Below are 24,651 nucleotides of genomic sequence, written 5' to 3' on the forward strand. Positions count from 1 at the left end.
CTGAGCATTGACTTCTCCTGCTCCCCGTGGTACAAGAAGGGGCTCAGGGCCCATGAGCTATGAGAGATCTTGCAGCACGCTTTGACCAAGTTCCTGATGTAGGTGATTGGACCAGGTGTCCAGGGCTTGGCAATTTGCTCTTAACGTTCAAAGCTTCAGCACCCTTAATCACCAAACCTGCCTAATCCCTCCTTGGCTGGAGAGCACCTCTCCTGTCCCTTCTCCCATGTGCCTCAAATGGGCTCTACTGACAGGCCTGGGAAGTCGGATGGGGTGGCTGAGGGTAGTTTCCACGTTTGCACCCTTTCACAAGAAAAAGGAGGTCTTAGATGGGCTGGCTCTACCTCTGCTGACCGATGCCTTCCTGCAGAGTTGGGGAAGGGATGGGGAGTGCCTCTCACTCTTCTGTTACCCTGCGAACTCCTGTTTCCCCGTGCAGGGGAGGCATCCCACCTCCTGCCTTCCTTCACCGCTGTCCCAGACCTCCCTGCGAGGAGTCTGACCAGGCCCAGGCACCGGCAGCCTCATGTTTTGGACGCGCTGGCGTTCCCGTTGCCAAACCCCAGCTGGCTGCCGCCTGGCCATCAGGTTTGAGGGCAGAAGCAGCGGGTTTCTCTGACGGATGCCTCTTCTTGCCTGGTGACTCTAGGCGGCCGGCCGTGCCTCGGCCCGGCCCGAGGACCGGGTCGGTTAAATGTGAAACCGGCAAAAGATCCAAGTTAAACGAAACAAATAAAGTGCGTGATCCGAAACAGGCAGGGAGTGTCAACCGTGGTGCGTTCCGGTCGGTGCTCAGGCGCCGGCAGTTTTCTCTGGGGAACGGCAGGCGGCTGGAGCCACCCGCTCCTGCACGGGCCAACCAAACGGGCCCCAGGCCCGGTGCTGGGGGCAGAACCGGCTGTAAACCGGTGCGTGAAGCGTCGGGTCCGTCCCCCACCCCCCCCCGTGTACTTACAGAGGTCCCACACGGCAACCCGGGGGGCGCCGGCCGCGCCCTCCCTTGGTTTTCACCGCGGCCGCCAGGCCCCCGCCTCCCGGCCCTACCCGCCTCTTCCTCCCCACGTGGGGGCGCCTCGGCGGCAGCGGGAGGGGCTCCCGGCGGCCCCCGCGCTCAGCGACTACAGCTCCCGGCGGGCACCGCGCCCCGCCCGCGGACCGGAGACCGGCGCCTCCCCTCCCCCTCCCCAAACGGCCGCCGGGCTCACGTGACAGCCGGGCGGCCAACCGGGTTTGAACGTGGGTTTTTTATCCGCCCCTTCCCCTCCCCGCAGCGCTTCTGCGATCAGATCGATCTAAGATGGCGACGGTGGAACCGGTGAGTGTTTCATTCCCTTCTCCCGCACGCCTTCCTCTCTCCTTCCTGGCCCGCCCGCCCGCCGCCGCCTCCGCCGCCTTCTCCTCCTCGAGCCGCGGTTGCTCCGGCCGGGCGGGAGGCGGATGGGCGCCGCGGCGTGGCGCGGCCGGCGGGGAGCGCACGCACGCAGGCGGGCAGACAGGGGGACGGAAGGGGGGGAGGGGGAGCGGGAGGCGCCGGTCTGCGTGGGGGGAGGGGAGGCGAGGGCCGGAGGGCCGTGCCGGTACCGCCGCCCGCCCCAGGGGTGCGGGCGGGGGGCGCCGGGCCGAGCGGGCGGGGGCAGGGCCTGGCGTGCGGGCGGGAGCGAGGCCTGCGGGCCGGCAGCGCTGGCTGCCGCCGCGGCGCCCATTGTGCCGCGCCCCGCCCGCGGCCCCCGCCGCCCGGCCCGGCCGCCCCCGCGGCTCTGCGGCAGTGGGGGTACGCTGGGGCCGGAAGGCGCGGCGAGGAGGAGCAGCTCTGGGCGGCGGCGAGCCGGGCCGGCCGCCTGGCGGGCGGCTCCTCGCCGCGCTGGGCGCATGTGGCGCTGTGGGGGTGGCCATGTTGCTTTCGGCCCGGAGAGGCCGGTGGGTTAGGCTGGCCGGGCACCGAGGGGGCGGCTCTTCCTCGCCGGCCGGCGAGCGCCCTCATGGCGGGCGGGGAGCGGCGAAGGTCTAGTTTGAAGGCAGACACGGAGGTTGCGGTGAGGAGGCTGACCCGGGGTGAGGACCTGTAGGCTGGCAGATGCGCTGCTCGGGAGTTTGGCAGCCGAAACACGAAAACAGTGTGACCGGTAGGACTCGAGGCGTGTTGCAAACGAAGTTGGCTTTTCCTGCTTATGTCATCTCTCTGGATCAAAATGATATTTTTATTCAAGCTTTTGTATAGCTTTCATGATAATTAAGTACTTTTTCATTTTTCTAGGTGCTATGTTTATGATATTATGCGCTGTTCTACAAACGTTGTACCAGTCTGCACTTCCATAAAGAGCTGAAGCAGCTGGAAGTGGTCCAAGTATAGTTGTTATTCTAATCCCACATGCTTGTGTGTCATGAGGAGCTGACAGCAGAAGACTGTGTATTAGGGTTTCAAGAAAATGAGAAACTTAAGGAAGCCTTGTTTCTTGCTGCTGCTTACCCACTGTGAATAAGTAGTCAGTGCGTACTTTGGAGAGGCTTTGTAACACTTAGACAAAAAGTGTCATTGATCCTCCTCTTAGAATTTTCTTCCATAAACAAAAAACCCCACCTTTACTTACAAGAGATTGAAATTGGTTAGCGTTTATAAATTGCTTGACTAGCACTTTTGAACAGGAAGAATGTCAGTTAAGGTAGGGAGCTGGACCACCAGCAGCACCTTTCCCATGTTCTCCAGCCACAATGTCAAACACATTCCCATCTGGAAGTTGATCTTTCATTATCATGTATCTGAAGATGAAAGCTTCCTGTCAGCTCAGTATCCTGTGATGACTGTGGAGCTTAGCAGGGGTTGTGATAAATAATTTGTAATACTGGTGGCCATTGGAAATTAAAATTACTCTAAAGGCATCGGTTTGTGGCTTTCTTGGCTGTGGTGCTGGTGTAAACCTGTCTCTGCACCATTCTCTCCATTCTCGCATAAGCGTGAGGTTGCATGTTGACCTAGATCTGGGGCCTAATTTAGCCAAAAATAAATAATTGATTTTGCCACACCATTTCCCAGCAAAATTGGTTTACCCGGATCCAGTTCGCCATGCAGTGACAGTCGTGCTGAGCCAGTAGAAGAGGAAGATAGGGCAATGCTCACAACAGTTTAAGTAATGCTGCCATTGAATGTTCTGCCATAGTTGAAGTATGTTTGATTTCGGGGAAACAAATATCAGCTATGCTTGCTTATTTTCAAATGTATTTAAATAATAGATTTTTTGTTTATTGTCCTTTACCTAAGCTTAAGGTTAGGCTTGCGTAGTGACTGAGGTCATAGATGCTTAATGTTGCAGAAATACATGTGCTTTTCAATTGGAACAATTTAATTGTATGGGTGGTTAGGGATTGCATTACCTCTTGATCATAGGGAAGCCTCTCTGTTGTTGACCTTCGAGATCTGGACCTAGGTTTGTAGAGGTGTCATCTGCGATGCTTCTATAGTGTGAAAATGTGTCTCAGGAAATGCAAAAGATGAATGAATATGTTTTTGGTTTTGTTTTTTTTTTGATATAGGCTTCTACTAAAATCAGTGGTGTTTCTAGTACTTCCATGCTCTCAAATGTAAAAGGTTTTAAGTCTTGTTAGGAGGCTGGAAAAAAAATGTTTGAAACTCTTCAGGAATATTGAAATTTGAGTTGAGAGTATTGTGAAAAGTCCCATGGAAGTTGCTAAGAAAAGCAAGATTATTCTAAGTAGATACAGACCTGTTGCACAGTGGTTTACTTCTCCACTGCAGGGAAGACTTAAGCCTCTGCAGCACTGACAGGTTGAAACTGTTTTTCTTGTGCTACCCAGCTTGTTTCTCTTTTAAGACTATTCTAGATTAATTTGTGAGAATATGCAGAAGTGTGTCCTATTAGAATGTGCTCATATTGTAGCCCTTGAGGATCGAATGTGGTCAGTTAACACTGTGCAAAAGTCCACAGAGTCAACAACAAAACAAATAGTAATGCTTTAGTAAACGGTAATTTACTGAAGGTGACTTCAAAATATGGCCACGCAAGGCCTGTAACTTCTAGGTGTGTGTAAATCATGTGGAAGTAACTTACATGCGAGCATCTGATCTGTCGTTGTTCAAATTGGAAATGGGCATCATGGTTCTCTTTTTGCCTTTCATGACAGTTGTTGCACTTGTGCAAATGCAATTCTTGTGAATTAACTCCCCATTTTAAGATACATGGATGAAACTTCTGTTATGTATAATTTGAAAAATGCTTGTTTAAACAGCTAATCATCAGTAGGCAAGAGTCAACTTTCTTGAAATTATACAGTATTATCTCAAGGGGTTACAGACATAGTGGTGTAGGGCCTTGAAATTCTGGAAAATACAAAAATATAAATATAAAATATAAATATATTTATAAAAGTATAAATATAAAATATAAACTTTTGAATTGTAAACTACAGTTCTGACCTAATACAAAGCTTCATCTTAAGAGGGGGAAGATGTTGGACAGCTTGTAAATGTTGAGATAAACATTTTTCTGAAAGCAATTTTTAAAAACTACATTTTACACTGTATAAAATGTCAAGCTTATTTCAAGATAATGCATAGAAATAGCATATGAGACTGAGTTGTCTCATTTACTGATACTGCCTGCAGGTGTGGAGGTATACAGGAGATTTTGATGAGAAAATGTGACTCTTGGAAGCTGTGTAAAGATCAGTGTGAATTTTGAAGGGATAGAGAGGAGAATCAAATGAGGGATGTTGGTAGAAAGCTTGCATTATGAAAGAGAAATGCAGGTTTAAAAGTGAATTAATGTGACTTTTTCCTCAAATTTGTCTTTCACTTTTGAAATATTCTGAAGTCAAGGTTAAACATACATTTAGAGACTATTTTTAACCTAGAAACTTAAAGCAGTCACTTGTTTCTTAAAGTCCTAAAACCTATTCCTCTTTAAAATGTCTACGTTATGAAGGTACTGTGTGATCTACAGATGTAAGCATGCTAAGTAATAGAAGTGTTCTGTTAGCTGTCTGAAAGTGGTAGCTGTCCCTGCTTCTTACGCAGCAGGTGTAAGGCAGAACAATTTAACTGTTAAAAAGTATTTTTTTTCTAAATGTGCAGAGCATTTGTTTAAATCGTCTTCAGTGCTGTTTATCAAAGTAGCTGGTGTACGTTGCATGCTTTACAGTAATGGGGCATATAGTGGTATGTCCAGTATTCTTGTATTTTTGGTTGAAGACTGACCTCTTGAGCATGAATATGTTAAACAATTTTTTAAAAAATTTTTCTGAATTTCAATGTGGTTTTTTTCAGCTGATGTAAAATTCTACACTTGGTTGTACAAGCAGCTCCATATACTTGCAGTAACTTGGAGTGCTTTTGTGTCTATTGTGTAGAAGTGTGTGGCGAGGTTTGAGGTGTTTCATCCCTTGAGTCGTCTGAACTGTTCTCAGCAGTTTTGGGAAGTTCTTGGTTTGTTTTTTTTTTTTGGTCTGAGTGCCTTAAAACTAACAGAATGTTAGATGTGGAAAGTCATCCCCTGGGTAGATTTCATGTTCTGGTAGTGAAGGCAGCAGCAGAGTGCAGACTCAGGTGGGAAGCACAAGGGCAGCTTGGTTAGGCAGCTAGAAGAAGCACAAAGATACTGAAGTATTTTGATATACCTTGTAACTCTTTTGCTAATTCTTGTTATAAGGTTGTAAAGTTAGATGTTGGAAATCTGATGGATACTTCCAAGCATATGTAACCCATTTTTCAGAAGTCGAAAGGGCTGTAAATATCCTTTGCATCTTTTAAAACCTGAGATTATATTTCCTAAAAAAAAAAACAAACCACAAATCAGCGTGCCCTTCTGACCCTGGAGGAAGTGTGTGATTCTTCTCCTTCAGTCTTTTGTTCCTGTCCTCTTGTATACGTGTTGCACTTCTGTTCTAATTCGGTGGGCTGTCACCCAGTTCAAAACATGTCCTGTGTTAGTGTTCCAATAGTGAATGCCTTTCTAAAAATCTTTGGTGTTCTAAATAATAATAATTAGGGCAGTTAGGGTGGTCACTCTGTATTAGGCCTTGTTATGTCATGCCTAGAAAATTTTTTCTGTCCTGGTGTCTGGAAAGCTGTATAATGCTTTAATGGGTAACAGGTGGCTGACGGTACCTCTCTTGCAGTTGGTATTACACACACTATGTGTGATTTTTTTTTTTTACCTCTGTATATTCATTGCTCGGAGTTGTGTATCAGATCATCACTTGGTTTGTTTCCTTACAGCACATAAGACTTGTGGGTGGGCTTAAATCCTTCTTTTGTCCAGAATATTTTGAAATTAATAGCTCTTGATTTTGTGCTTTGTGAATTGTTATAATAACTGTAGTGTGGTAGCAGTTGTCTGCAAGAAGTATAAGGACCAGCAGATAGCTGACATGCTTTTTCCCTAGACATCTGGTGACAGGGACATACAATTTCCTTATCTTGTTGGAAACCCTAAACAAGAAGGTGGAAGCTCTCAAATGTAACTTTGGTTTAATGCAAAGAAATTTTGGCAGCCTCTTCCACTAATTAATTCTCATAACTTTCACCAAGAATGCATGATAGTGCTAGGTTATGTCCTTCTGGGATGTAAATGTTGTGCTCTATCAACTGGACTTCTTAGACAACTTCTGTAGACAATTAGATGGCATGAATGTGGTCTGGGCAGCACCTGAAAACACTCGGGGAAACCTAGTCAAGCTAGTTGTTCTCTTCAATAGACAACCCTGATCAAGCATTTTTTACTGTAAGTGCTGTTTGTTTCCTGTCCTGGTGACATGCACACCTTCCTTTGATATGTTGGTCTTTGAGTGCTGTGGAGAAAGAATAAATAACACCAATTAAGTCTGCAAGTGTCAGAATCCATGTGCATATATGCACAGTCATTAAGTGCTGAGTAGGTAAATGTTTAATGGACTTCTGCAAGCTGATTCCTACATCAAAAACCATCTGGGTAGTGAATAAATGTCACTTAATTACATGCTGTCTTGCGTATGAGGAGTAGGATCGGCCATATAAAGTTTTCCGGTTTATCTGGTAATACTACCCTATTTTATTACGTCTATTTTAAAAGCAGCAAACTCAGGAGTGGCTTAGTTTAGCAGTAGATGCAAAGTCAATTTTAGGTTAAAGAATGCATTAGTTGTGAGCAGTAGTAAAGTAATATAAAGGATTTTAAATTTAGTAGTCCAGAAACTGCTGGTACAGACAGTCTGACTTCAGTAAGTTAGTAGTGTAGTGATCACAGTATTTCAGGGTGTGAATTGGTGAAAGGTGGACAATATAACTTCAGTTCACATTGTATTTATAGTCTTTTAAAACTGCATGCCTGTGGTTTGTGGTAGAATTTCAGTAGCTGGAAAGAGGTTGGATACAAGAAATGGACTTTGAATGCCAATTGGTGAACTTACATACTTTGTATTTGACTAATAATGAAAAGTGCTTTGGTAGACAAAAATGTTAGCTTGGTGGTCAGGATAGTGAGATAAAGGCAACATGAAAGGAAACGGGAGCTGATATGAGTAACCAGCCAAAAATGAAAATGGACCTTTTTCTGTTTTCCTTGATGGCAGTGGTAGTGAAAATGCGCTGCTTTAGGCTTATGTCTGAGACCAGTCAGAAAACTGTTGATAGTGAGCTCTGCTTCCAACTTCGCATCCCTTTCCAGGTTTCTTCTGGTGTGTACAGCTGTACCTATCCTTGATGGGCAGCCTGTTGCTGGGGGGAGGGTGGGTGGATCTCTTCTGGTTGGGTTAATTTTTGAGGGGAGTGGCATAATCCCAGGTCAAGAGCATAGTTAGCCAGGCCTTGGAGGTGAGTTGTCAGGTACTGTTTTGGACATGAAATAATGGTCAGCCTCAGTTTCATTAATGCTGGGTAGCTTTTGAAATATCTTAAGGGACTTGTTATTGTGGTGGCCTAAGTATAGTGTTTGTGCTGAGTCAGATGTCTTCCATTTGTCCAGAAAAGGACTTTCACGTAGCTATGTGAAGGGTGACTGTCGGTGTACTGGGCAGGTACTGAAGCTCATTGCATTTTTTAATAAAGGTGCTGTGTTAATCCTTTCTGATGTTCTCTTGTATTAGAAGGTATGAAAAGGCATAATCCTGCATGTGCTCAATAGTTTTGCATTGATTCTTCCAGTTTATATTGTTACAGTACTTCTGGAAGACTGACCAGGGAGACTTTAGGATTAGCACTTTGTATATTGAAAGCTATTTGCTGAGCAAAGAGGAGTGAGATTTTCAACTGCAGTCGTCTTTTTTGGAAGATACTCTGTGCTCATCAAGAGTGAGTCTCTTTGGTGTAAAAATTTTCAGCGTAACAGCATTTGTAAATATTAGATGTCACGACTGTAGAGTATTGTGAAGGAAAGCAAGCTTTGTCACAAAGCCTAATGCTTAGTTTACTTCCAAAATACCAACAAGATTTTTCTTACATGCTCGTTGTATTTGCACAGGTACTAATTCTAACTCTTCTAGTTAGAAGCCCCTGAAGGGGCAACACTTAAAATGTAGTTGTTTGTACTTGACTTTTTGTAATAGAATGCAAATGATAACTTGGAGGAGGAAATACTGAAAAGCTTCTTTGGTGTATTTATAGCATTGACCATCTTAATTTGTTCTGTGGGGTTCTTGTTTGTGATTAAAGGGAAAGATGTATATTTGATACCGGCAACTTAAAAAATAAATGGGGCTAAGACTAGAAATGTTATTCTAGCTAGAATTTGAAGCACTTGCAAAGTTTTTTGAAGATCTGTTTAGATTTTTATAGTATTACACTGAAGGAAATTTGAAATTCAACACTGTGCTGCTGTGGGTTTGTCAGTGATGTTCTCCTTTAAGGAATCTTCAGAAAGCACATAGTTTTATTAAGAGGCAGGAGATTGTGCTACCTGCCCCGTGAACTGTGTAAACCAAAGCACTAGCCTAGTTGTCATTGCCCCTGTTAGGCCTTCGCATTTCAGTCTTCCCTGTGAACATGGGAGCGTGTGAAAGCATCCTTACAAGTGATGTAAATTAGCTTTTGAACCGAGATTATTTTTTCTAGGTGAGCTGTGAAACTAAAGCATACTTAATTACTTTCAAGCTTAAAGGTGTAACTTCTCTGAAGTAAAATGTAGTATCATGCTTAATAATGCTAAATATTGATAATGAAAAGAAAATCCTATTAAGACAGATCTTTAGGTGTTATCAGAAGAGTTTGCCAGCTGGGATTGTCAAGGTTAAATAGTGTTTATGTTATCACTTCAAATCTGTTCCACTTTTCAGCAGCTTTGATAAACTGAGTAACATGGAAGTCTAGAGTAAACTGTTCCATTAATTAGATAACTTGCTATGACTTAATCCACCTGTACCTTGCTTTGTTCTCTTAAGACCACAAAGTTTAAATTAATTTTTAAGTACTATTTTTGTATTGCTGTGTTTAGGAATGTCTGTAGTTGGATCTGCTGCAGCTAGTGTTTGGTTGATACTGAATATCAAACAAATGATACTGAAGTGCTTTTTCTTTCATGGGGTCAGCTGTACAGGCATTTTTGTGTCAGCAGAGGGGAATGAGCTATAGTCCTCATTCCTTGTCTCTAATATTCTAGCATGGATTGCAGATTAGGGAGAGATGGTGGTAACTGGCAGGGACACTTGGCCTCACAATAAAGCTTTGTGTTTCCTGTTTTGACGGAATGGCATTAGAATTTCAAACCTGACATGGTGCCTTTTCAAACCGAATGACAAGCTGGGGGGGGGGGGTTCCATGCAAAGGGAATCTATTATTTCACTACTTTGTCTTAAATTATATTTGACATCTCTAGCACTGTCTCTAGTAATACTTGGAATCAGTTTAATCTCTGGCAAACAAGTTTGTTTACATTTATTTCAGTTTGAAATTTGAGAACTGTTATATGTTTAAGTTCTGCTGTTTGGTGCCTGAAGCTTTGTTAGTGGTGATGTTGGATGGTGATGTTGCAAGTACAAAGATAACTGCTTACTGGTTTGGTTTGTAGCTGCTTGTAATAGCTGATTGCAGAACTGAGAATTGTGGGCATGTCTCCTACTTGTAGTAACAGATTTTTCTAAATAAACAGGTCCTGTACATCAGTTTCCAGTGATGCCTTGTCAGAAACTGATAAAAAAAGTTTTCCTTTGGAAATTATTATTCTGGAAATTAGTTTTTGGATGCACATATTCTAGATAATGTGGCAGATTGTGTATTTCTGAAATAATGCTCAGAACTGTTTCAAAGTAAGACAAGTATGTATGTTAAGCAAACCATTCTGGAAATGATGTGGGAAGCAAATCATTGAATAGCAGAGTGTGAATGCAGTTAGTATTTGTTGTAGGACCTGTTCAGATGTTGAAGAATAAAGGGATGCAGATTGTGCTTCCATGATGTGATTTGGGCCCCTGATCCAGGATGAATTAAAGGAACTTGGCTTCACCCTTCTTAGTTACTTCAAAGAACTAAATTACTTCAATAAAAATTACGAAGGAACGTATTAATAACTCCTTTCTTCAAACAGGAAACCACTCCCAACCCTCAGCCTTCAGAAGAGGAGAAAACTGAGCCAGCAGCACCTAGTCAGGAGGTTGCCAGCCCTGAACAGTATATTAAGCATCCACTACAAAACAGGTAAATAGTACAGAAGCACCTTTGTAATTTTGCCAAAGGTAGAAAAATACCTGTGGCTTTACAGCTCCCTTGTTTGCATTAAGTTTTCTAGCAGCGTTTTGAGAGTTCTCATTTTTTTAAGACTTTTACAGTGAGGTTCCAGAGGAAATGGAATCTGATCCTGTTCAGGGCCGTTTCACATAGTATTGTTACAGAAGCTGAAAATCTTAGCAAATTTTCATAATGCATCCAGGTAACTGGAAGGAGCAAGGCTTTGCTTTTAGTTGGAGGCAAGCAGAGCTTTTACTGCTTTCATCTGGTATGTTTTAAGAGACTTGACACTGAGATTAAGTTGCTGCCAAGCAGAACTGGAAAACTTTCCATTCTGCCTTGTACTTTGGGCAGCTCAGGTGCCAGTGGTAAAGACTTCTTATTCTTACTTCTTATCAGAGTCTTACTCCTTCATATGTTGCCATTTTTTTCTCCTATTTGGAACTGAAAGTAGTAGAAGCTGTATTAATCAGCCAAACTGCTTATTAGGCTTGATCATATGAGTGGTCAGTGTCTACAGTAATACTGTTTTCATTATCTGTAGGAAGCACAGCAGAAGCAACCCTGTGAAGTGCATATACACACATTTGTACCAACATGTCACTAAGAAAAAACTGTAAGGCACCTAAATTTTCTTGTTTAATGAGAAAAACATGGAGCAGTCGTTAAAGTATAGTCAAGAAAAGTTACCAAAAAAAATCAAAGCCCTCTTCTAGATTGTGTCAGTGTGCAAAAACAGATATGTCTTAAAAGCTGTAAAAGTTACTACTTGGCTTCTTACTGAGCTATAGAGACACTGAGGACTTTACCAAGAAGCTTTGTACTTGGAAACCTCAACTTGAACTACCTTTCTGCAGTAAAGATATTGTAAGCTTATAGGTTGAATTCCTTTAACTGTGCACACAAGTTATTCCAGCAGCCTGCATATACTTCAAAAAGAGCAGCTAGGAAGTAATTTTCTCCAAGTAAGCTGAAGAGCTGATGTGGAGTGCTCAGTGCTTAATGTTGGTAGGTAGGTGCTGCCCCAAAGTGAACCTTTTACCAAGTGGCACCTTACTCTTTTCCTAAGGTGTGAGAAAGTGTGGAAAACCACTCTGCGCTGTAGTGCTATGCTATGCGCATCCCATTTTCCCATGTTGTCTTTCTCTCAGCTTCCATCCTTTCTCTTTTTCCGCTAAATGCTTTGATTAAACTGGGGCTGACACTCCTTCAGGATCAATTTAGTGGATAGTGGGGCTATTACTGGAAAATAGTAAACTTTTAAAGCAAGGTTTGAAATATCAGGAAAGGTCTCAAAACAATAGATTAACACCTGGTGACTTAAAGTACTCTGCTAGGAGAAGATAAATCTACTCTAGTGCTAACCTGAGTGATTTCAACACTACCAAAACTATCAAAATTAACAGTTTTGTTAAATGCCTTATTAGGTATGCTGTTCCAGCATTTTAAACTATGCTGTTTAGACCCAGAAAGAGCATCTTTATGTGAAAGGTTTGATTTATAATGTGTTGAGATTTGTACTCAGCAGAGATGATGAAAATCAGATGGAAAACTTTTCATTTAGTCTTGTCTTTATATTTGCAGATTTAAAAACTTGAAACAGTTAAAGTTGGTGATTTTTATTTTTGAAGATTGTTGCTGTTAATAAGCTTAATGCAGCTTCCCTTTTAAAATTTATGCTCTCCTAATATTTGAGTGCTTGGGAAACTTTCATGTCCTGTATAGCTTTGGAGTGATATAATTAGCTTTTGTAACCTTTACAAGGAAATTGCTGGAAAGGGAGCTGTGCTCTGGCTTTGAATCGTTGGTGTTGTTTTAGGCCATAATCAGTTATTTGCGGTAGGGTATTGTAGTTTAGTAGTGGCAGCAAGGAGAAATGTCGGAGGCTTAGAGGCTTAGAAATGTTCCAAAACTATTTAAAATATTTACCTAAATGGATTGATCAGATCTACCATGATTCTTATAACAGGATCACAAATGTTGATCTACAAAGAGTTGTGTTTGAGAATGAAGTTTCTCCTGTAGTTTATTGATTAAAACTGGACTTCTATGCTGATAATATCTTAAGGCTTGCAATTTGTTTGGATACAATTATGGTTTTAATGTACTTTGATTTCTAGTTGCTATTATTTTTATTTTGTTTTCCTTTAGATGGGCCCTCTGGTTTTTTAAAAATGACAAGAGCAAAACTTGGCAAGCAAATCTTCGTCTTATCTCAAAGTTTGATACTGTTGAAGATTTTTGGGCGTAAGTAAAGATTTTTTTTTTCAATCGGCGTAATAATCCTGGCAAATGTTGTCAAAGTATATGCCAAAGTCAGAAAAACCCAAAGTACTCCATTAACTGCAACTTTTTGGATGTAATCTGAAATGTTTGCAAAATTGAAGGTGAAGTCTGCCCCATTCTTCTGAATGTGGTAGAGTGTAACCTTTGGAGAAAAAGTGATTGGAGAAGTTCTTCATACTTTAAATGCACATTGTTTTGCTTTTAACACTGAAACACTGCTTACAGTCATATGTACAAGACATACATGTAGAAAGTTGTGCAGTAGCTATCTCATGGTAACATGAATTTGTAAATTCTTGTAGACAACTGATTGTCACTTCCTCAGCCCCAAATTTTGGTAGTTGCTTAAATTCTCAGATAGCTGGCTCACTTCAGATGTTCAAGAGTGACTGAATCTGGAGCATAGTACTTGAGAGGCTGATCCAGATTAATGGCATCCTTGAAAGAAGTTTGCTAGAGATTACAGAAGAAACTACCCTTATTCTAAATTGAAGGTCTGTGAAAGCAGGCCCAAACAGCAGTAACAAAGCCTTTGAAGGTAGGCCTGTGCTTTCCAAGCACTTGCTTCAGTCAAATTAGGTGGCTTACGTGGAAGATTTTGCCTGCCATAATGATGAAATATGGAGAAAATGCAAGTGGCATGAAATTGAGGGTGGAAAAAAAGACATTAGATATTTAATCTTTCTTAGTGTTTCATGCTACATTGAGCAGTAGGGTTCTTAAGGTTTTTGTTGCATACCTTCTTTTGGATGTGATCATGATCAGTAAGGGAGAGATGGTGTCTTTTAGTGGAATAATAAGACCCATCAGTGACCTGTTAGCACCAACAGGGAAGAAGTAAAGATACTGAAAAAGTTGAACAAGTGTTTATCAGTGTAGTTGTCAGAGGGAGGGGAACAGATTCTGTGGTTGTAACCAGCCTCCTCGTTCCTACTGTGGGAGTGACTAATGGCTGAGTGAACAGTCGTTTGCTATCCTGAGGTATGGGATGTGTGGCTAAATTGTTTGAAGCTTACTATTGAAGTTGGTTAAGGGTAAGTTTTTGAGCTCCACTAAGATAGTCTGGGTAATTAAAAGGGGTGCTAGATCTAGATGTCTGCAGTGAAGGTATAAAATCAGTCACAAGCAATTGAGAAGCTATTCCTCCATTGTGGTCCGAGTGGGAAATAGGTGTGTTGTTCTGGGGAGGAAATACTAAGCCTAAGGTAAACCTGAGGGAGGGAAGGTGGTAAATTCTGTAACTGGCTTTGTTACAGGTCCTATGTTTTCAGGTCCAATGCCTGATTTGTGTTTAAAAAAATCACAGTAATTTCTTTTTTTGGTGCTGGACCATGCCTGAATGTTAGTTGGTCTTGGACTACAGGTTACTGTGATATGTGCAGGTCTTTTTCTGAAGTCTGACCTTAATGCAGGGGAAAAAAAAAGCACCCGTCCTCTTGCTAGAGGAGGGGACAGACAGTATGTACTCCTTTGTTTTTTGTGGGGTTTTTTTGCTCTGAATTGCATAGTTGTAAATTTAGTTCTGAGTATATATTTTCTGTTTTGTTGTTTCATCTGTTCTTGCCTTTTGGGTGCTTATTTCAGTTTAAATTATCAGGCCTACTGCCTTCATCACTAGAGTTTTGTATTAAATAGCAAAATTGAATGCTTCTCCTGAAACCTCTCTCTGCAGAGAGAGTAGCCTTAGAAATACAGTTATCCTTATTCTATGTATATGCACAGAGTACACATGCACACAGAACTTGTTGCCGTGGAAGTTCAGTGAGTTGTTTCTAATGAGTTTGTTGAAACTAGGTTTAAAAGAAGTATTGGTATAGGAACCCAGCAAGTGTTCATAAACCAGTTTCTATTCTGCTGCTTTAAGTCCAGAACATCTTAAAGCTAATGCTTTTATATGGCTGAAAAATACTTAAGAAAAAGGTTTGCTTCTGGAGTAACTTTAATGCTTTTCAATTTTTATATTATGTTTGGTTATATGTCTTGAATTCTTCAAGAATTTTGTACCTTAAAGTAATGCTTACTTTTTAATCCTGCTTTTTTCCCTCCAATAGTTTATACAACCATATCCAGCTCTCTAGTAATTTAATGCCTGGTTGTGACTACTCGCTCTTTAAGGTATGCTTGCTAACCTTTTTTCTTCAGTTGTGGATGTTGATGGATGGTTTCCTGACTAAGCAAGACACTGTCCAAATATTTTGCTTCAGATATTTAGGAACATGGTTGGGAATGTCCTAAAGGTGTTAACTTTTTTAGGAAGTCCCAAACACATGTCCTCTGAAAATCAGGCTGTCACTAGTTTTGAAAATGCAAGTTTTAGGGGCATGGATTGCATGAATGTGACTCCCAAATGCTTTAACGCATTTCACAGACAGTATGTTTTAATCTGTTAGTACATTTGCCTTCATTCTATGTTTGAGATGTTTGTGCATATATTAAATTTCAATAATTTTTATAATATGAAAGCACTGTCATGTGGTGTGACATGAAATGAGTTAAAACGTCCAAGTTTTGTGGCAGGCTGCAATGTTCTCCAGTATTCTTTATAAGCACTACTAGCCAGATGCACTGTGCTCTTACAATTAATTTTTACCCCACCAGTGAAATGCCTTGTTACGTATGTATGAACTAGAAAATTGTACCCAACACTGATGCTTAAAGCACACTGAGTACGTGTTCAAACTAGTGAATAGGAAATATTCATGAGAAAATGTACATGAAATCCTGCCTCAGCTGGAGTGGAGACATGAACTGGAGCTCTAAATTAAATCCTAACCTCTCCAAAGTGCTTCTAACATACAGCTTCCTTTCTGGATTCAAATACCTAAATAATCCCTTAAAGTACTGGTGCCTGGTTCCTCCTGTGCTTATAGAACATAGCTGCTGGCTAGGACTCCTCAGTAGACTGTGTACATAGTTTTTAAACCCCAGCAGCTTTAGGTAGGGAAGAGGTGGTGATGCTTGCGTTTGGAAAGTAGTGATATTTTAGGTGAATGAGAAACCTTACTAGTAAATTTTAAGAAGCTGTAGGACCTTCAGAGGTTAGGATATTGATGGACAGTGCTTGCATTTTTTTTTGCATGAATCCTAAGTTTGTGTTTTAAGTATGTGTATCTATTCTGTTTGCTTCTCATCAATCAGCGATAATTTAGTTATTTAAATGCATGGAACAGGTACAGACTTGGCAACTGTTGCAGTCTTGTGAGCAGTCTCTTGCTGTTGTCCTTCAATCATGACCTCGTAAGACTGCCTCTTAAAAGTAGTTTGAGCTCTGCTCTGCAGCTGCCAGTGAGGGTGTTAAATTTAAAGTGAGCTGACACCACTCCATCCTGCATGTTGAACGCTTAATTAGCTTTCAGCCAAAGTTCTGCAGTGTGACTCCCATTAATAGGCAGTGCTTAACTGAACTCTGTCTAGACAGTTACCTGCTTTTTTAATGACTGACTTCTGAAGTGCAGCGTAGCTGGTGGATATGGGAGTGGCAGCTGGGTGCTTTGCTGGATCAGCACATCCACAGTCACTTAATTAAGTGCAGAGCCATTGGTAAAGCAGGAATCAGAGTGCAACTTACTTTTAAATGGTGTGTTGATTTTTGTGGCCCTGGCAATAAAAACCCTCTTATGCTCACCTTATGTGTGCAGGAAGTCACTGAGATGGACTGCCCAGGGTGTCTGTTTCAGTAAAGTAATCTTTATGCATAAGCAAAGCACTTTGCCAACGTGGCACTGAGTCCAAGACTTAAAATAAGGAGTCCAGAATGTAGATGCTAATTTTATCTGGTTTTATATGGGGCAAAGTGGATGATTGACTTTGCCTGTTCCCACAGTTTTTTTATGTAATTTTGTGTAGCCAAGACTTTCGCTTGGGCTGATTCTTCTCTAGAAATAAATTCATTAGAGAAAGTGCACTTGTCAAGCTTTTTTGGAACTTTGGTATGGGTACGAGGCAGTATTTCTGGACAGGTATGTATCTTAAACTATGTACTTTTTTCTTAAGCTACTATTTCATTTATCACTGGGCTTTTGATTATTCTTCAGGAAAAATACAGATCAAGTCTGATTTAACTTCTGGTTGTTCTTTGTAGGATGGGATTGAACCCATGTGGGAAGATGAAAAAAACAAGCGAGGAGGACGGTGGCTTATTACACTAAACAAACAGCAGAGACGAAGTGACCTTGATCGCTTCTGGCTAGAGACAGTAAGCACTATGGCTTTAGAAGTTGCAATTGAAGAATCTTGCATTTGTATTTAATATTTTAACTGGTTTGTTCTTTCTGTGTGTCACACTAGACTACTAACTTCTGGCAGCACGGTGTCCTGTAGTTTTTATTGACAGATGGTATTTGAGACATGATTTTTCAATAATGATGCTCAATGTGGTTATGTTCTGTTAAATACTTATAACGAGCAGCAATAGAGATAATTCTACAGGACAGATTAACTTTTTCCTCTGGAACATACAGAATAGCTGTCGAACTACTGGGAAAATTCTTGAATGTGACTCCCAAGTTTAACTGCTTAAATGTAACAATTTGTTTTACAAGTACTCCAAGTGAATAGTTTTCGGGTTTTGGTCTTGCTAAAACAAGGGAGCTTCGGATTTATTTTTGTTCTCTCTGTACTTATCTTAACAGTAGGATAGTCAAGTAATAGCACAATCTTCCTGTATGTACACTATAAAAATGCTTTTTTCCATTGCTGTTGTCTCTTTGGAATAGATTTTTTTGAATGTAGTAATTGAAAGTAAATAGACTTCTAGAGATTATGTGGGTTGCAGTAAATGTGTTGTAGAAAACGATACAACTGTACTGTCTAGGAACCGAGTCAGAATAGCCTAAAACAGTCTAGTGTGATCTGGGTTTTAGGGGCATGGATTGCAGACGGTACAGTGCAAATGAATCTTACCCAATCTCTGATCTTTTTTTTTCCCACTTGCTTGTGTGAGAGGCACGAAGTATTACACCCCTTTGAAAGGGAGAAATGGCCTTCAGGATCAAAGCAGAGGTGCCCAAAATACCAGAACTGTTAGGATCTATCTAGTCACTGTAGTAGCCACTTGAAAAAAAGGATTGTGAGCGTTGCACTACTAGGCAATATGACTGCACATGAGTAAATGAACGTGTGCATTCAGCCTCTCCACCTAAATGCCTGTATGAGCCCTTCTGATTCTTAATGGCCATTGCATATGCATTGGAAATGTGTAGATAGTCTATGTAGACTTAAGGCTAGAGGGTTCTGCTTTTTCTTTAGTGGCATGCAGTGGCACAGAGCCCAAATACCCAGGTGACTGGGATATGTGCTCTGAAACAACACTGTCACTACTAATTCCAATAATTATTTGTAACCAACTTTCTCCAATAAAGATCAAAACCTATTCCTTTACTGCTCCCCTTTGGAACAAATTTTTATTATAATCTAGTGATCTTTACCATTCATGACTGTTAAATAAACTTCATTTGAGAAGACTTTTTTCCACTGTTGTGCAGCATTCATGAAGAATGTACTTGACTGCAGTGTTTGAGTGTGGTAGTCATCTTTGGTTGTATGTGTATTAAGGCTGTTGATCAATATTTTGAATCTTTGTGTGTGGTTTAAATGTAAATATTTATGGCTGTCATTACTCAGTGAATGTGTGCAGCCTGCCGTTGGGTGTAACATTTAAAGTATGTGCAGTTATACCTGATTTATTCAGTAGCACACTTAGTCCTTTTTGTATTTCCTTGATGAAGTCAGCCCTTGCAGCTCTCACAGGTACTGAAAGACCTGCTTTGTTAAAAAAGTTGCAAGTGTTGAATTTCCAAATGTTATAAGTGATTCTGGAAAATTAATATAATAGCAGTGTATTTAGCGTATTGTGCAAGTGGAGTAAACAGGCATCTATTTGGAGATTAATACTTCAGTGTGCGGAAGAATTTTTAATTCAGCAGGGACTAGATGAATCTGTCTTAACTACGAGAAATTTTCAGTTTTGAAGATCTGAAAATGGCTTGTTGTACAAGTTGCAAGTTGGATATTTTAAATATCACTTTCACAGTTAGAATGTTGTACAGGGATGTGACCTAACTTAATCTGATGTTCCTGAAGTATTCCACCTTTTCCAATTCCAAGCTTCACCATTAGAAATCTGTGGGGGAAGAGTCTTGTGTTACTTGTACACTTGTATTGTTGCGCTTGCATTGCACACTGTTCAGGATGACCAATTCCCACTTTAGAGTATGTGGGGACTGAAGCTTCCTGCATGTGTTGATAGAAGTACCACTTCATCAGATAGCAATTTTCATCTAAGTTGCTGTCTGATTTGCTTTTGAATTGATACACTTCAGGATTGAAGTTGGACCTTACATAGCTGATACATTGCCCAGATAGTTCTTCACAGAAAGAAAACTCAAAATAGGAGGAACCCTACTAAAGCTGAGTTTATGTTCACTTGTAACATTTGGAATTTCAGGGAGATGCTGCAATAAACAGAAAATGATTACTGCATGGCAAGTGCCTATAAGCAGTAAAATGTGGGTTTTCTCAGTCCTTTGTGTACACTGAGTGCCTATAGAGCAGGATTCTGACTTTGAACTGCTGCTTCTGATGGTTGATCTTTGTTTTGTAGCTGCTGTGCCTTATTGGGGAGTCGTTTGATGACTACAGTGATGATGTATGTGGTGCTGTTGTTAACGTTAGAACTAAGGGTGATAAAATAGCAATATGGACAACTGAATGTGAAAACAGGGATGCTGTTACGCATATAGGGTAAGTAACATGGTTATTGTCATGAATGTATGAAGTTCAGCAATGTCTTTAAAGCCAGATAATTTGATAGAGAACGCACTTCAGGCAAATGTAGCCTGTGCAGATCTGTATCCCAAGTTTATGTAACTCATTATTTGTGTTACTGTGTAGTTTTTTGTATAGGCTTATGTTAATAACTTCTTTGTACTGCTGCACTACCTTCGCTGTAGTTTAGAAATACGAAGAATTGAACACAGATGTTGGCAGAAGTTTTTAGTTTCACAATGAGGCATTGTAACTAATACCCGTAGATAGTGCACATTCTGTTGCAACATGCCAGTTCATAAAGGTGGGTAGCTGGTAACAGTAAAGCATTGGTAAGTTTTTTCTCAGGAAAGCGATGCTTACAAATAAGAGAGGAAAGGTGCTGTAAATCTTAAGTTCACAAGCATGTCCTTATGTTTGAAAAAAGCTGGATGGTGATGTGCTGTAAAACTCTTGATGTTTTCATCTTTTTGTCTCTTAAGTACAAATCAAACAAAATGCTGAGTTTCATGGATTTTTTTTTTGACAGGTATAGTAGCATGTTGTAGTCTTTTTTCCAGTAAGCAACATCAGTCATCTCAGATTACCATGAGTCTGTGCTATGGAAAATGCATGTTGTGCTCTGCTATTTAGCAACTATTGCTAAAGCTAGGGGATTCCTTCAAAATTGCTTGCTTTACATTCAGTCCTTGTAGGCCATCTAACCTCTGCAAACCAATGAAAATATTTATCTTCACAGCTTAGCACATCTATCTTAGGGCGAACTTTAACTGTTGGCCATAGCATCTTGCTAATATTGTTCACTTACTGGGTGGCTCTCTTGACACATTCTTCATTTGGGCCTTTAAGAATCTGGTGGGTCTACCTTATACTAACAATTTAATTGTACGGTCATGTTCAGACTTGAAAGGTAGGTGTTTAACAATAAACAGAACTGTGGTACATATCTTCTGCTAGTAGAGAATAACCTTTCACCAAACCTAGTAGGCATCAGAGCATTTTTAAAATGGCATTAACCATTAACTAAAGAGCTAAGATGATTCTGTTAGAGAACTGTGAAAAAGTTAAGATTTTGCAAATTGACTGACACGGTGACTAAGGTAAGTTATGTTGACTACCTGCTGTCGTTGCCATAACTCCAGAGGCTATACATCGAGCTTTTATTTAACAGTTAAAATTGGGGTAAGCCATGGTGCTGTAAACTGCTCCATTATGATTAGGGTAAGTTAAAGCGAATTGATGTAGTTTTGGTAACAATCTGCAGTTGGACAGGTTTGTTCTGTGGGTTAATCAGAGCTGGGAGCTTAGTGCCGCTAGTGGCTTGCATCTCACTCGCTCTATGCTAAGGGGCACAGTGTGGTGTGAGACGGGTACTGCTGCTTCTTTCTCTGACGGCATGAGACCCAGGCTGGTTTTTCTTAGAGCTCCTGTGGAGTAGCTGCCCGTGACCAGTACCATAATGAACTGGGGGATGGGGTTAAAAAAGAGACAGCAAGTCTGTGCAACTGAGATCTGTGTGGTGATAAAAACTGACTACTGCTTCAGGGAATTGCTATTTTATTTGGTTCGAGTGATTTTATAATCTCAGTAGTTCTGGTATTGTGGACCCTGACTTCTTCATGGCTGTTTTGATTCTACGTGTGGGAATGCAGCTTGCTGATATTAATGGTATTCACATGAACGCAGTAGATCCCTGTGTTCTACATTTATGCAGGCCTGTTAATTGTTTTTTGGCAAGAGCTTTTCCTTTTTTATATTGTATGTCATTGTTCGTACAGAACTATAAGCCGATTTTTAGATGCAATAAGCTAGAAAAATCCTGTTTCAAGTCCTTTATTCATACCTGAGAAATTGTTTCTGAATAGGCAACTTTTTCATGAAGGTGTCAGCAGATCTTAAAAGCAGGTGTCCTGTTACTGATTCCCTCCTAAGGACTTTGCTTAAACTGTTGTTCTATTTCTTTTCTCCAGGAGAGTATACAAGGAAAGATTAGGACTTCCTCCAAAGATAGTGATTGGTTATCAGTCCCATGCAGACACAGCTACTAAGAGCGGCTCCACCACTAAAAATAGGTTTGTTGTTTAAGAAGACACCTTCTGAGTATTCTTTCATAGGAGACTGCGTCAAGCAATCGAGATTTGGGAGCTGAACCAAAGCCTCTTCAAAAGCAGAGTGGACTACATTTAAATTTGATTTCCATCTAAGTGTTGCTAAGATTTGTGAGAAGTCTCATTCGCCTTTGTCTTGTACTTCCGTGTTCAATTTTTTCTATTTTGGCTGAAGTAACCATTACTGATCAGAATTTTAGTACACTTCACCCCCCGAATCCATAAATGTTTTTCTGGCCCACTCTGTAATAGCTTGGTAGAAACATTACTATTACAAAAAAAAATTGTTTATCCACAGTATTCAGAAAAGTTGCATTTCTGTACCTGCAGGAAATTACTCCGTTTTACATTTGCATTGTATGCAGTAACATTTTGCTGGTTTGGAAAAGAGTATGGTGCATACAGTTTTCTAGCAATTTTTTTTTATACAGCATCATCTTTGCTGTAACCTATGCTGATGGCTGCTAGATTAATTTATTTGTTTTTCCCTATTTGATAACATTAGTGATATTTGATTTCAGTTGGTTTTGCTCATGTAACATTTGGTGAAGAATCTGGGAATATGACAAAGGTGGAATAAACATTAATTTTGTGCATTCTTTGGTAATTTTTTGGGTTTTTTGTAACATCAGAGCTTTGCTACAAATTTATGCATTTCAGTCAAATCAGTGATCTGTTTGTGTGATTTCCTAAACATAATTGTGGATTTTTTTAAATGTAACACCATAATTTACATTCCTTACTAGAAATAGTATGTCTGTTTTTGTATCTTATGCTGTATTTTAACACTTTGTATTACTTAGGTTATTTTGCTTTGGTTAAAATGGCTCAAGTAGAAAAGCGGTCCCATTCATATTAAGACAGTGTACAAAACTGTAAATAAAATGTGTACAGTGAATTGTCTTTTAGACAACTAGATTTGTCCTTTTATTTCTCCATCTATACAGCAAGTATTTGTACCTCTTGTGACAAGGCAGTCTCTACTGTGGCTTCTATTGTAGTGTCTTCCAAGAAAGATAAAGTCTGGAGCTATAGTCTGTTGAAACTTTTAATAAATCTATTAGATAGCACCCTAAATCAAAGTGAAATTATATTGATGTGGCTACTGTTTTTTCTTAGTGGTTGGTCTAATTGATCATGGCTTGTGCTGTTTCTCTTTTGACTTTGGTTTATGCCAACCAAGAAATTCAAGAGTACATAGAGAGCTGTCTAGTTTCAGGTAGGAAGTACACTAAAAGTGCTGAAGTGAGTAATTTTACTTTTAAGTATGTAATTCCTATATGAAGTACAAGTAAAGCGCACTAGAGACATGGCTACAAAATAAAAGTATACGAGGGTCTAGGTAGTCTGCGATTATGTGATGTCTTACAAGGATATGAAACTTCATTGGCTTGAAAGTTGCTGTGGGAGCTATAAGTTTGCTTGACTTGCAGGACTGGGGGAAGATTTTGCAGGGTGTTGAGTTAACTTCTTGTTTTGAGCACAATGTGAGAGGCTTTTTCTTTTCACTCTTTGAAAGCAGAGCATGCAGCAAATCAATGCTCTATTGCTAATTTCTTATTTTTAAGTGTGTGATGTGTACTCGAAGATCTTGCCAGGGCTATGTAGCCTTTCTTCAGTTAAACTTAAAGGCAGATGCTTGTTGAGGTTTTGTTCTTTGTGATAACTCCTTAAAGCAAGTTTAGTCACTGTGGCAGTGAAGCTTCAGTTGAATCGGGCTTTTAAATCTGCCCGATTAAGGCACCGAAGTGTGTCTGTGTGCAAAGATAGGCTTGGAACACTTTCTTGCACACTTTATAAGAAATGTATGTTGTAAATAGTGTCTCAGGCTATACCAAAAAGGTGTTACATTAACTTCTGGATTATTATGTCTGTTCAATAGAAACACTTAGAGTTGGCATCCATATCTAATGATACTATGCCTTCAGTGTTTGTTATTAACTAGGACAGATGTTGGATATGGAGAGAGCTATTAGGCTGTTTGTGTGCTCCTTTCTGTGGATTCCGGTGTAACTGGTTGCCTGCCCGCCCTGATTCTGCAGGCATGCAAAGCAAGTTTGGTTTGTTTAATAGGACCATTCATAGCAGAATATAGCAGTCCTTGCCTGTTTTCCAGCTTACTGCTTCAGCTAGTCATCTTTGCAATTAAAGTAAGCTTTTTGAACTAAATTTCCCTGAACTATTTCTGTGTCATCGGCTTCAAGCTGAGTAGTATTTATAAAGGCTTTGATATTTCTGAATAAACCAGTAATGCTTCTATACATGGGAAGGTAAAGATGAATCAGTTTCCTGAGTGGTAACATTAGATTGTCTGTGAGCAAGTAATTTGGGAGCACTGGGGAAAGGCTTACTAAAATGAGTGTAATTCAGAAATGTGGGTAGTGCTGCCCTTTTGTAAAGAGCATTGAGATTAACCTGAGTACTGTTGTGAGAAGTAATGTATTGGTTTTGTTCAATTTCACTACAAGACTGACTGGACTATTATTGTTCAGGGTAGCAGCATTTTGTTCATCTAGAAAAGTGTTTGATCGTGTTCTTGGTATGATCTCAGGTTTTTGAGTCTGAGCCTATTTAAGCAGCCAACTGACTTGTGCTGTAATATGAGAACTTCAAGTAGGTTGATTGAGGCTCTTCACTGCTTAAATAACAATTGCTACTTTGAGAAGACTTGAGTGAAAATTAGATGCTTTATCAAATATGCCGTTAATTCATTGCTAGAAGAAGCAGGTGACCGTGAACCTAGTTTTCTACAGCTTGCAAATCACTGTGTTGCGTACTAATGTTCTTTGGATTATAATGGTGTGGTTTGTATTCTTACATGATGTGAGAAAGCAGAGAGCTCTCTGT

General features: G+C 40.5%; 1 protein-coding gene across 1 annotated transcript; it reads left to right on the forward strand.

Moving 5' to 3' along the window:
- Positions 1-1,282: 1,282 nt before the first annotated feature.
- On the forward strand, positions 1,283-22,717 carry EIF4E (eukaryotic translation initiation factor 4E). Its single transcript, XM_086464067.1, has 7 exons — positions 1,283-1,315; positions 10,506-10,615; positions 12,797-12,892; positions 14,983-15,046; positions 17,013-17,126; positions 19,533-19,672; positions 21,667-22,717. The coding sequence occupies exons 1-7, from the start codon at positions 1,298-1,300 to the stop codon at positions 21,779-21,781; spliced, it is 657 nt and encodes a 218-aa protein (XP_086320193.1). The 5' UTR covers positions 1,283-1,297; the 3' UTR covers positions 21,782-22,717.
- The last annotated feature ends 1,934 nt before the right edge of the window (positions 22,718-24,651 follow it).

The sequence above is a fragment of the Leptosomus discolor genome, chromosome 4 (assembly GCF_034619465.1).
Source record: "Leptosomus discolor isolate bLepDis1 chromosome 4, bLepDis1.hap2, whole genome shotgun sequence".
Taxonomy (NCBI): domain Eukaryota; kingdom Metazoa; phylum Chordata; class Aves; order Leptosomiformes; family Leptosomidae; genus Leptosomus; species Leptosomus discolor.

Coding starts and splice junctions, on each gene's coding strand:
- EIF4E (XM_086464067.1), top strand. Junction 10,616..12,796: donor AAGCATCCACTACAAAACAG/GTAAATAGTACA, acceptor GTTTTCCTTTAG/ATGGGCCCTCTGGTTTTTTA. Junction 15,047..17,012: donor GTGACTACTCGCTCTTTAAG/GTATGCTTGCTA, acceptor TGTTCTTTGTAG/GATGGGATTGAACCCATGTG.